Raw genomic sequence first — 12691 nt, 5'->3', positions numbered from 1 at the left:
CTTCTCTTCCCCACTGAGTGATGCTGAATCAGGCTTAAAGAAAGATTGGTGCCCTGAAATTGCCCTACATTTCTCCACACGTCTGAGAACGTTGACCTGCTCTTTGTTTGTTCTGACTTAGTTTTTTGCCCTTCCACGCAGCCACAGCAGCCATCTCTGGAGAAGTTCTATACCATGGCTGCCCAGATCAAGCTGCTGCTAGAAATCCCAGAAAAAATGTGGAGCTCGGTGGAGGCCTCTCAGTATCTCCATGCCACACAGTTTTACCTGCTCTGCTGCCACCTTCACAGACTGCTCCATCTGGATTCTTCTAGTTCCCCATATAGCCCCGTCCTCTCCCGATTCCCCATCCTCATCCGGCAGGTGGCAGCAGCCAGCCACTTCCGGTAAGTGGATCCACCTTAAAGACCTCTGGTTATGGTCACTCTACCACTGCAGTTTTTTGGAGTATGTCTTCTTTCCTGATGTATCAAGGTTTTTCTCCCAAGATGGAAAAAATTCTCTCTTGACCTTTTGTCATTACTTCTCCAGGTCAACCATCCTGCATGAAAGCAAGATGCTGCTCAAATGCCAAGCTGTGTCTGACCAAGCTGCCGCCGAGGCCCTGTGCTCTGTGATGCTCTTAGAAGAGAGTTCTCCTCGCCAGGCACTAGCCGACTTCCTGTTGGCCAGAAAGGCAGCAATCCAGAAACTTCTCAACCAGCCACACCAGGGTGGGTGAAGCATCTCTGCGGAATTTGCTCCTTAACTGTGGGCTGGGGAAGAGTGAAGCATCATCTGTCTTTAACTTCACTAAAGGACACAGTTTAAAGGAGGGTGATTTCTTCTCGTAGGTGTTGGTGCCAAGGCTCAGATTTGCTCATTAGTGGAGTTGCTGGCCACCACTTTGAACCAGGCACATGCACTTTTCTACACTTTACCAGAAGGTCAGCTGCCAGATCCCTCACTGCCATGTGGCTTGCTCTTTTCCACTCTGGAGACCATCACAGGCCAGCATCCTACTGGTGAGCTCTTAATCAATCTTTTTTTTTTTTTTTTCCTGGTTCATTCAACTGGTATTTACTGAGTATCTACTTGTGTTGTGCTAGCTACTGTGCTAGACTGAGGATACACAGTGAACTAGACAGGTATCAACCCCCCACCTACATGAAGTCACAGTCTAGTGGTGGAGTTGTTGTCATTAGGCACCTTCAAGTTGATTTTGACTCACAGTGTCCCCATGTCACAGAGCAGACCTCCTCTGCAGAGTTTCCTAGACTGTTGTCTTTAAGGGAGCAGATTGCCAGGTCTTTTCTCCTGCAGAGCTGCTCGTGGGTTTGAACCACCGACCTTTCAGTTAACAGCCGAGCATTTAATCATTGTGCCACCAGGGCTCCAGATATTAAGCTTGTGAATATGCAATATTTAATATCAATATTGTTCCTTGCTATAAGGCAGAATACAAGTAGCCTTGGGAGCAGTAAACAGAGGGACATCACCACAGTCAGAGAAGGCTTCCTTGAGGAAATGTTACTTAACTAAAACCTGAAGTTTGAATGAGAGTTAGCCAGGTGAAGAGGGCAAGGAAGACTCAAGAGGCACGTTAGTATATTTGAGGGACTGGAAGACAGCTGGCAAGGCTGAGGGGCATTGGGGGAAGGGAAGAGTAGTATGAATAGAGACTGGAGGAGACATGGCCAAAGGAGTAGAGGACTGAGGGCCATGCTAGGGAGCTTGGACTTTATTGTGCACAATGGATAGCCTCCTGTACCTTCCAGGCTTAGCACAGCCCTTCTGTTGTATGCCCACATGCATCCTTTACTTTTATTTGGCGGTGGTGGTGTTCTTAGGTGCAGTCAGATCACTTCCAACTGATAGCAACACTGTGTACAACAGAACAAAATACTGCCCAGTCCTGCTCCATCCTCATAATCACAGTTATGTTTGAGTCCATCGTTGCAACCAGTATGCCAATCCATCTCATTGAGTCTTCCTCTTTTTCACTGACCCTCTACTTTACCAAGCATGATAGCCTTCTTCAGGGACTGGGCTCTTCTGATAACACGTTGCAAGTGTGTGAGATGAAGGCTCACCATCCTTGCTTGTAAGGAGCATTCTGGCTTTACTTCTTCCAAGACCGATTGGTTCCTTCTTCTTACAGTCCACGATATATTCCGTATTCTTACCAACACCATAAATCAAATACATCAGTTCTTCTTAAGTACTTCTTCATTACCCAGCTTTCTCATGCATATGACAAAACCCAAAAATACCATGACTTGGGTCAGATAACTTTAGTCCTCATAGTGACATCTTTCCTTTTTACCACTTTAGAGAGGTCTTTGGCAGCAGATTTGCCCAGTGTAGTATGTCATTCCATTTCTTGACTGCTGCTTTCATGGGCATTGATTATGGATCCAAGCAAAATGAAATCCTTGACAACTTCAAGTTGAAGTTGAAGAAGTTGGCCACATTTAAGTAGCCAGACAGAGCAATTGTCATGTGTTTATCATGATGTTGCTTCCTGGTCTAGTTATAAGGATTTTTGTTTTCTTCATGTTGAGGTATCATCCATACTTTGATCTTCATCAGTAAGTGCTTTAAGTCCTCTTCACTTTCAGCAAGCAGGGTTGTGTCATCTGCACATGGCAGGTTGTTATTGAATCTCCCTCCAATTCTGTTGCCATGTTCTTCTTCCCGTTGTCCAGCTCTTCAGATTATTTGCTCACATACAGATTGAATAAGTATGGTGATGGGATACTACCTGGATGCACACCTTTCCTGATTTTAAACCATGCATTATGTCCATGTTCTGTCTGAATGACTGCCTCTCGGTTCTTCATGAGCACAATGAAGTGTTCTGGAATTCCCATTCTTTGCAATGCTATCCATAATTTGTTATGACCCACACAGGCGAATGCCTTTGCATAGTTACTGTTATTTGGTAGTGCTGACCTTAACTGGAATTAAATGAATGCAGTTGGCTTTTACGTGACAGGGCATCCTTGTGGGGCTAGAGTTGATGCTGAGAGTTCCCTCGGGAGAGCTGTCACTGTAACCCAGGGGATGACGAGGGCTGCTCACTGGGATTTCTCTCTAGGAAAAGGCATCAGTGTTCTGCAAGAGGAGATGAAGCTCTGCAGCTGGTTCAAACACCTACCAGCCTCCATTGTTGAGTTCCAGCCAGCTCTTCGAACCCTTGCACATCCCATCAGCCAGGAATACCTGAAGGACACACTGCAGAAATGGATCCACATGTAAGTAGCCAGACAGAGCTTTCCAGAGGCTGGCAGGAAGCAGCTCTGCAACCTTGTGTACGGCCATGGAGGTGTCATGAGGGATGAACTTGAGCTTGAGCTTGTGGATGCTGCTCCACGTGGTAGTGCAGTCAGGTGTGCCAGTCGCTCAGTGGTCCATCACTCCTGCGTGGCAGTGCAGCACCTGCTGCGGGAGACGCAAAGGAATTTTTCAAAATACTCTGGAGAGGGCTGTAAGGTCTCTTTATGCAAGACTTCTGCAACTCCTGAGTTTTATTCAGGGGGTGGATTTTGAAGCCATTCCATTGGGCTCTAGAGGTCCTGGCAGGTACCTCAGGACAGCAAGGGTAGGCCCATGGAAAGGGCTACAGGCTCCACGCCCCCATCCAACCAGAGGGTCTCTGCACTGCTACATTCTGGGTAGGAAGGACCAGGTAAGAAGTTTTGAAGTGGGATCCTGCTGTCTTTCTTAATAAAGGTGCACAATCCACAAAACTAAAGGAGCTCAAGAAAAACAATTTTGTTGTAGGTGTAATGAAGACATTAAAAATGGGCTCACCAGCCTGCTCATGTGTGTAAAGAACATGAAAGGCCTTGCTGGGATCCGTGATGCCATATGGGAATTACTTGCCAATGAGTCCACCAGTCACAGCTGGGATGTGACATGCCAGAGGCTTCTGGAGAAGCCACTCTTGTTCTGGGAAGACTTGATGCAGCAGCTGTTCCTTGGCCGAGTACAGGTGAGCTGGGCCATCTGAGGTGCAGCCGCTCACCACCAGTCCTGGTCATGCACTCAGCCATTGGTCTCTCCTCGTCTTGGGCTCTTGCCACTTAATTGTATTCTTTCCCTAATTACTTTCCCCTGGTTGTTCTTCTAGAGAAATGAATTATGGACATTAATAGAGATCCAGGCTCTGGAGTAGAAAAGGAGACCAGGACTCTCAGTTGGTCAGGAACATGGCCTTGTCCATTAGTAATGGCTTCCTTGTTCTCTGCCACCACCCCGTCATCTTTCAGAACATGGTGGAGAACACTGTGAATGCGAGGATTAACTGCTGCTGCTTGGTACTCTTGCCTTGCAGTTACCTTTAAGTGATTAGAACTCTCCTCTCCTTCTCTTTCAGACTTTGATGAAGGAAGGCTTCGATTCCATCTCCAGTAGCTCCACAGAGCTCCTGCGCTCAGCTTTGCAAGAGCTCACATCCAGCACTCACAGCTCCACTCCAAACAAGCACATCCACTTTGAGCACAACATGTCTCTTTTCCTCTGGACAGAGAGTCCGAATGACTTGCCTCCCGATGCTGCCTGGGTCAGTGTGGCAAACCGTGCTCAATTCGCCAACAGTGGCCTCTCCATGAAAGCTCACGCCATTAGCCCTTGCGTGCAGAGCTTCTGCTCTGCCCTCGATTCTAAACTGAAGGTTCAACTGGACGACCTCCTGGCTTACCTGCCCTCTGATGATGCATCACTGCCCAAGGACATCTCCCCCAAGAACTCCGCCTTTGACCGCTATGCGGATGCCGGGACCGTGCAGGAGATGCTGCAGACACACTCCGTGGCCTGCATCCAGCACATCGCAGCCTGCATCCGGGCTGAGCTGCGGAGTGTTGAAGAGGTCATACATGGGCAGCAGGAGGTCCTCACCAGTGTCACACTGTATGCAGTCCTCTTCATGGCCAGGCTCTGCCAGTCCCTGGGAGAATTGTGTCCCCACCTGAAGCAGTGCATCTCGGGAAAATCAGGGAGCTCCGAGAAACCAGCCCAGGAGGCAAGGGCTCTGAAGAAACAGGCAAAGGGGAGAGCTCAGGAAGTAATGCCTTTGCAGACAAAGTGGCAGGAAGTCAGAGAGCTCCTGCTGCAGCAGAGCGTGGTGGCTTACCGCATCTGGAGCTCGGCCGTCGTAAGAGTGAGTGACAGAGCAGTTAAGAGATCCAGTCCCTCTGTTAAGTGGGCTGCTGTCATTCCCTCCTTGGTCTGAGAGGACCAGCTCCCTGAGCTGGCAGGTGGCCCTGTGCTTTCCCTGTTTCCTTCTGCTTATTCTTGCCAAGCTCACCAGGTGTCCCCTTCCTCTCACCTTGCCCGTGTCCCAGCCTCGCCGACCTCAGTAATGCCCTTTAACAGAAAGGGAGTAACAGTTCCTGTTCCATATGATTGCTGTCGCTTTATCTCTGCACAGATTAAAAAGTCTCTTCATACTCAGCCTAGATTTTATAGACAAAAAATCCTCGATTTTTTTCCCCTTCAAAGGAAAGGAAAGACTTTCTCTTTGGGCAAGGGTCTGTTACTCTCTGCTCTTCAGGGTCAACGTCCTGTTCCCACTAGTCCCCACTGGTCCCTTACAAGGACAGTTAGCAATAGGATTCCCATCACTTACACCAGTAATGAGCCAAAAGAAGACTCATGTCAGCCGCTCGCTACCCAACACGGGCCCCGAGTCGCAGATGCTGTTCTGTTCCATTGATTTCAAGCACACACTATGAAGGACCTAAATTGGCTTCTAAGGATATTTGCCTTTTGTTACCAGGTTTTGGTTCATGGATTCACCCAGTCATTACTATTAGATGAGGCTGGTTCAGTTCTGGCCACGGCCACCAGCTGGGATGAACTAGAAATTCAGGAGGAGACAGAGTCTGGCAGCAGCGTCACCTCCAAGATCCGACTCCCTGTACAGGTAACAGGTGCCACAGTGCGAGAGACCGTGGGCTGGAAAACAAACCTGCTTTGTGGGAGGGGGAAGGTTTTACGAAGTCAGTCCAAGCATAGCATCTGAGGAGTAGTGGAAGTCGTGTCTGGAACTCTCCCCTTGGGGGCAGAGCAGCCAGCCCACTGGGAAATACAGCAAACCGTTCTCAGAGGATACCCCTGAATATGTCTTTCCTTCCGTAGCACAGGCTCAGTGTTCACTACAGAAGCACCTGAAACAGCAGCCTGGTGGTGCACTGGTTAAGCACTTGGCTGTAAACCAAAAGGTTGGCAGCCCCAACCCAACAGCCACTCTGCAGGAGAAAGATGTAGCAATCTGCTTCTGTAAAGATTATAGCCTGGAATACCCTACAAGGCAGTTCTTCTCTGTCCTGTAGGGTCGCTATGAGTCAGAATCAACTTCTTGGCAGTGGCTTTCGTTTTTTGGTTTTAGTATCCCTGAAATGAGAACAGCAGGAAAGCACAGTGCCACCAGCCAGGTTAGGGGTTGGTCCCCCCTCAAAGGAGGAAATGACAGCACATGTCACTTAAACTGAAGGATTTGCATCTGTTAACCGATCTGCCTGTCGAGACTGATTTGAGAGGTCAAGATACTGGCATATAAGCCTTGTGAGGTTAAACGGATCCCCTTGTAACATGTCTCGTTTAATTGGAACAAGTTGGCAACCTGACATTCCTTTGTGCTTTCAGCCTTCCTGGTACGTACAGTCCTTCCTGTTTAGCTTATGCCAGGAAATTAATCGGGTAGGCGGCCAGGCGCTGCCAAAGGTGACGTTGCAGGAGATGCTGAAAAGCTGTATGGATCAGATAGTGGCGGCCTATGAGAAACTCCCCGAAGAAAAACAGACTAAAGTAGGTGTTAAGAATTTTTTCCCATTTTTCCCCATAGTTAGCAGTGACTTCCAGCTCTGAGTTTAATGACACCCACTCGCCGGGGTCGAAGAGGTCTTCACTGGAAAGGCTGCTCGGGACGAGTGGAGAGAACACATGTGCCTGGCTCAGTGCAGGCCCTGGGCAGATCATGGCCTGCTTCCGCGGGCTCAAACATGCCCTCAAAAACCGCTTGGCCTGGCTTCCTCTCTGGAGGAACCACCTGGGGTAATGAGTGGAGGAGGTCCTCATAGTAGGGCCCTCCCATCCCTCCACTCCCATCTCACCTGCTGAGAAGCATTCTGCCCATGGCTTATAATCCATTAGTGACAGCTAAGACAAGGAGAAGCTTATCCCATGATTAAACTTGGCTCCCCTTCTTCAAAGTCTTGATCGGGGGAACAATCCCAAGAAGTGTTCTCTTTCATGCAGGAAGCGTTTTTCTTATCAATTGAGTTCAAATTGTCATCTCAAGCACCTGCAGCCTTTCCCTAAGGGCTGGCTCTGTGCCTGGCTGTTAGGTTTGGGTTCTGTTTACGACCATTTATCTAGCATAACCTGTTTAGTGTTTGTTGTGCGCCTCAACTGGCCATGACTATAAAAAACATCTGCTTCTGAAACAGCAGGTTGTAACATGACCAGAACTGAAGCTGTTATGCTGTTATGCCCATATAACCAGCCACCTCCTAATGGGTGGGGTCGGGAATTCATTTGCAGAAGGAAGGTGCGCTTCCAGTAACCCAGAATCAGGCACTGCAGCTCCTTTACGACCTGCGTTACCTCAGCATCGTTCTGACAGTCAGGAGCGAGGAGGTGAAGAGTGGCCGTGGCAAACAGGACTCCAGGTGCCGTATCTCCCTCCCCATAGGGGCTCCCAAGGTAGTAGGCTCTCTAGGAAGCCACTGGAGAGGTCGGCTTCGGCTTCTCTGCTCATGTGTTTGACACAGGAAGTGCTCCTATTACCAGCAAGTTAAATAGCAGCCAACTCCTGGACCAGGTGCAGTAGATCTCATTCTACTTCTGAGTCAGTCTAGCAACTGGTGGGTATAATTTGAGCCCTCAGTCCCTTCCCTAAAAGCGAAAACATGGGACAGGAGTGTCTTTTAGACAGTGAAACCTGAGAGAGCCGGAACTCATGGGTCTTGCAAGTTCTCTGCCTCTGACAAGGTACACTCTATGACTCTTCTACCACTTGTTTTTAGTGGGAAAGATTTGCATTTTCCTTCTCTGATAGGTTCCGCCTTTCACAGGTCTTGCTGTATCTCATGTCAGGGTAAAATGCTCAAGGATTACTCAAGCACACTGGTACTAAGCTGGCCATTAAGTAGAATAAGTCCACTTCTAGGCTTTTCTATGGCATGAAAATACCATCAGATTGCCTGTCCTAGAAAAAGTTTGGAGACTAATTCTACACATCCTTCCAGAACCGAGAAAGTCACCGACTACTTGGAGGGACTCATTGACCCTTTTGACCTGGATGTGTTCACGCCACACCTCAACAGCAACCTTCATCGCCTGGTGCAGCGCACGTCTGTAAGTGACATCAAACACATGCTTCATGTGAGTGAAGTGCCACCAGCTCCCATGGCAGAGTAAACCTGCCACAGCACTGACCACCCAGGAGGCAGTGCTGGGAGGGCAGGGACAAACAGCGGAGCGTAGTTAGAAGGCTAAGGGCAGCATGAGGAAATACCTCACGGGCTGTGGCAACCTTGACCTGACTTCTTTGGCTGTAGGTAGGGATGATTAAAGTTTTACCTAACACAGAGCTGCCGACTATGGGCAGTGGGAGTCATTTTGAAGCATGAGCACACTCAGAAGAGCCTTCCCAAAACGACGGCTAGAGGCTAGAGGCTAGAGGCAGGGCAGCTATTGACCAGTAAGACAAGGAAGTCTCTCCTGACTGGACAGTAGAAGCCCAGCTTCTACGTTGTGCTCCATTTCTCATCTGCCAGGTTCTATTTGGACTGGTTACTGGTACAGAGAATCAGTTCACCGCAAGGAGCAGTACATTCAACTCCCAAGAACCCCACAACATCCTGCCACTGGCCACTAGTCAGATCAGGTGAGTTTATGAGGCTTTGGCTGAGCCACGTAATTTCTGTTCATGCTGCTTAAGTTCCTTCATCCTGTCCCGAGGTTTGGGCTGCTTCCACTGAGCATGACAAGCAGTCGAAAGGCCAGGCTGACCAACAGAAATGCCGAAACAAAAGCCCAGGTGAGTGCAAAAAATAAGTCTTCCCTCTCCATCCTGGCTGTTTCCCACCAAACCACCCCATCATCAGTCTCCACGTTAAATAACAGATACAGAACTGAATGACAAAATGCACTAATGCTGCTTTTAATGGCGGCGCGATAGAGAAGTACAAGGTCTTACTAGGTTGAGCTGTTAGACATTTTAAAAGATGCCCACTTACACTATCAAGCAGCCTCCTCATGGAATGCATTTCAGGCTGCCACAGGGCTGCAGAAAGTCCCGAAGACAGGATGGTGATTATTTCTTGTATTAAAAGGGTAAATCAGTGAATGGCCAACCCCGTATAATGACTGTATTTATTTGGAAGAAAAAAATGTTTATTTTGGACTGGTAAGATGTTCCACCCCACATAAAACTTTTAGTTGGGTGGGAAATAAAAGAAATTTGCTCTCTTAAGTTTTGACTTGTTCTTAATATCGTTTTGTTTCAGTAGGATGGCATCCATTAAGCCTGCAGGAGTCCTTCTGGGTATTTCTGAATTGTGTGTGTCCACGTGTGTTTGAGAGCTCAAACAGCTTGTCTTTTTACACCATTTGGTGGTTGTTTGCTTTCTTGTTAGAAATATTAGCAATGTATCCTTTCCGTATTCCCCGCCATCAGTCCCATTAAGATTCAAAATCTTCATCAACCACCTGGTTTTAGAACTTGGGAGATGATGGTGGAAGAACAAGTTCTTGCTCAGACCATCTGCTCCATCCATCCGGGCCCTGTCCTGTAACTTTCCCCAGAACACGTAATGTTCACTCGAAGTAGCTGACCTATAATTCTGTCCGTATCAGAGGATCAAACCATGGAAAGGAGGAGCCAACGTTTGCCCTTCTCCTGATACAGTCCTCATTTTCCAGTCTCATTCTGTTCCCAATGTCCTTTTCAAATCCTGACAGACAGCAGAGTCCTCTTACTAGAGCTGTCCGTGTCTTCTGGGTCTGCTGTGTGTGCTTCCATGCAGAGTGGACAAGCGGGTGAGAGCAGGCAGGATTCGGTGGGACTCTAAGGCACTGTCCTCTGCATCCAATGGCAGGTTGTACCCCTGGCTCTCTCCAGGGCAGATGATCCAATGCACGCTGGCTCCTTGTTCCGACAGCTTGTCAGTGAAGAGGAAGACACGTCCACGCCATCATTATTCAAACTCGGCTGGCTCTCGAGTATGACTAAATAGCCTGGAACCTTCTCCCTCGCTCTCTCAATAAACACTGCACTCCTGCAGGTGCCTCTGCTCCTTTCTTTCAAAGCCTTATTGATCCTTCCCATTTCAGGGATAGAATGTGGTCCCTAGTTACTGTGAGAGGTGACTTTAAGTGGAAGGTGAATCCTTATCCAGTGGCTTCACAGCACCTGTTCCTTCAGACATCAGTTCAGGCAGCTTCCACTGTATCAGCATCCATCGGTGCCTCAGTTCTCAACACAATGGGGTGGAACTACCAATGACATCACTTAGGCTGCTAAAGTAACAAGTTCGTGAGTAAGAACGTTGTTCTGTATTTCCTGTTTTCTTGGGAACTGTACAGTGTTTTTCTACTGAGTCTGAAATGCAGACTCCCGGGAAAGAATGAAGTCATCTGGGTTTAGAAGAGTCTGAAAACACTCCCTCCAGCAATACAAATACATAACACAGAGGGAGGGTGTTTCTCTTGGTCTAAATGGGATTCGATCTCCATTCTATAGGACATCTACATACTAAGAGGTAGTATGGCAGTTAATTTCAGTGCAAGACTGAATCAAGCTTTCTATATTTAGGAAACACAACTTAGGTTTTTTTCATGGAAACTAGATATTCTTTACTAGTTTATTGAATTAAAAAATGGAAGGTCCCGCATTTTAAAAGGTTTTTTACACAAAGAACTTCTAATTGACAGATCTGGAAATCAGTCTGAACTGGACATACTATGGGTTCAACACACAGATGAGATTTCCTCATACCATGACCTTGACACGGATTTGATACCCACCCTCAAAAGAATCCTGTAAAAAATTGCTTCAAAGCCCCTTTGAAACTGTAATAGTGCAGCAAAACCACAAGTAAACAACTGCCTGTTAAGCTGTTATTTCAAATATAGACTGAAAAGCCAACAGGCGTTTTTTTTTTTCTTTTTTTTTTTTTTTTGTGCAATTCTTTAAAACAGATCTTAAGTTGAAACATCCACTCTGCACAGCGCTGTCCCTTCACAGAAGGCAAGCTGCCGCGGCATCATGTTGGAGGCCGGCCTCGGTGCTGGAGGCTGTGGAAGTGGGCCTCCCTCAGGGTCTGGTTGATGTGGAAGTAAAGGCCTTGACAGAGGGCAGACTGCTCGGGGGCTGGCTGGGGCGTGTTGGGGCCAGAGCCAGCGATGGCCTGGTGGAAGCTGTTCTCTGGCCCACTGGCCCTGTCCGGGCTGTTGATGCTGCTGCTGCTGCTGCCGCCACTCTCGCTGCTGGAAGACTGGAAGGAAAAAGAAAGACACAGGATCACCATTAGGCTGGCTGCTTGGCTAACAATTTGAGGCTTAACTGACAGATTCCATTATGTTTAAAAAAAAAAACCTGGTTATCTTTATTTTCGAAAATTTCTACCAAAACAATTCTTTCGAGGAGAAAAGAAACTGCTCACAAGTAAGAGAACTAGCAAATGCTACTACAAAGCAGAGCAAAGCTTCCAGCTGCCTCTGACTTGAAGGCTGAGACTTAAAAATTTTATCAGTGTCTCGAAGATTGCAGGGAGAGAAAGATTTTGCCTCCTTTCAGGCAGTCATGAGCCTCGCAGCCGCTTCAGTTATACACACTGGCAATAAGCAGAACACTACCTTTATATCAAGAAGAGAGAGCCACCAGAGAAGCCAGGAGCCCATGGATGCATGCACAGCAGGTGTGACTAACCCACATAAAATATCACACCCTGTCATCAAAGGTCCTAATATGAAATTTCTATAGAAGATGCTTTGGTTCCTGGACTCCAGCCATTCAGACCAGCCTTCAGCTGCGAGAGCTTCAGCACCTCACTCTACGGCTTGTTGCTGGGTACCATCGAGTAGATTCCGACTCACAGCAACCCTCTAAGACAGAGGAGAACTGCCCCAGGAGGTTTCCTACACCTTTACTGGAGCAGATCACTAGGTAGTAACAGCTGGTGGGTTCAAACTGCTGACCTTTTGATGGGTTCGAATTGTGCTTCACCACGGTTCTACAAAAAAACCCACTGCTGATCTATACATTCAATGCAGTCCAATCCAGACCCATCAACATTCTTTAAGGATATGGAAAAAACAATCACTAACTTTATGTGGAAAGGAAAGAGACCTCGGATAAGCAAAGCACTACTGAAGAACAAAGTGGGAGATCTCACACTTCGGGATCTTAAAACCTACTATACAGCCACAGTATCAAAACAGCCTGGTCTTGGTACAACAACAGACACAAAGACCAGTGGAACAGAATTGAGAACCAGAAATAGATCCACCAATCTATGGTTAGCTGATCTTTGACAAAGGGCTAAAATCCATTAAATGGGGAAGAGATGGTCTCTTTAACAAATGGTGCTGGAAAAATTGGATATCCATTTGCAGAAAAATGAAACAAGATCTGTACCTCACACCATACATAAAAACTAACTCCAGATGGATCAAAGACTTAAATGTGAAACCTAAAACT

The 12691-nt window shown here is 47.5% G+C and overlaps 2 protein-coding genes across 2 annotated transcripts in view; one reads left to right on the top strand and one right to left on the bottom strand.

Annotated features, from left to right (window-relative positions):
- COG1 (component of oligomeric golgi complex 1) overlaps positions 1-10226 on the top strand; it is a 16140-nt gene extending 5914 nt beyond the window's left edge. Inside the window, exons 2-14 of the mRNA XM_007959684.1 lie at positions 142-386; positions 532-713; positions 834-1004; positions 3080-3236; positions 3766-3976; positions 4361-5143; positions 5762-5908; positions 6631-6792; positions 7528-7655; positions 8235-8343; positions 8766-8875; positions 8950-9028; positions 10089-10226. Coding sequence (XP_007957875.1) covers positions 142-386; positions 532-713; positions 834-1004; positions 3080-3236; positions 3766-3976; positions 4361-5143; positions 5762-5908; positions 6631-6792; positions 7528-7655; positions 8235-8343; positions 8766-8875; positions 8950-9028; positions 10089-10226 — 2622 coding nt within the window. The remainder of the gene's footprint in view (positions 1-141; positions 387-531; positions 714-833; positions 1005-3079; positions 3237-3765; positions 3977-4360; positions 5144-5761; positions 5909-6630; positions 6793-7527; positions 7656-8234; positions 8344-8765; positions 8876-8949; positions 9029-10088) is intronic.
- Positions 10227-11255: 1029 nt separating this feature from the next.
- The window catches only part of FAM104A (family with sequence similarity 104 member A), a 32782-nt gene continuing 31346 nt past the window's right edge, over positions 11256-12691 (bottom strand). The window contains exon 3 of the mRNA XM_007959683.2: positions 11256-11486. Within this exon, the coding sequence (XP_007957874.1) occupies positions 11256-11486 (231 nt within the window). The remainder of the gene's footprint in view (positions 11487-12691) is intronic.

This window comes from Orycteropus afer, unplaced genomic scaffold (genome assembly GCF_000298275.1).
Source record: "Orycteropus afer afer isolate SDZICR_OR568_19922 unplaced genomic scaffold, OryAfe1.0 scaffold00018, whole genome shotgun sequence".
NCBI lineage: Eukaryota > Metazoa > Chordata > Mammalia > Tubulidentata > Orycteropodidae > Orycteropus > Orycteropus afer.
Note: the sequence above shows the minus strand (reverse complement) of the source record. Positions and strands in the feature narration are given on the sequence as shown.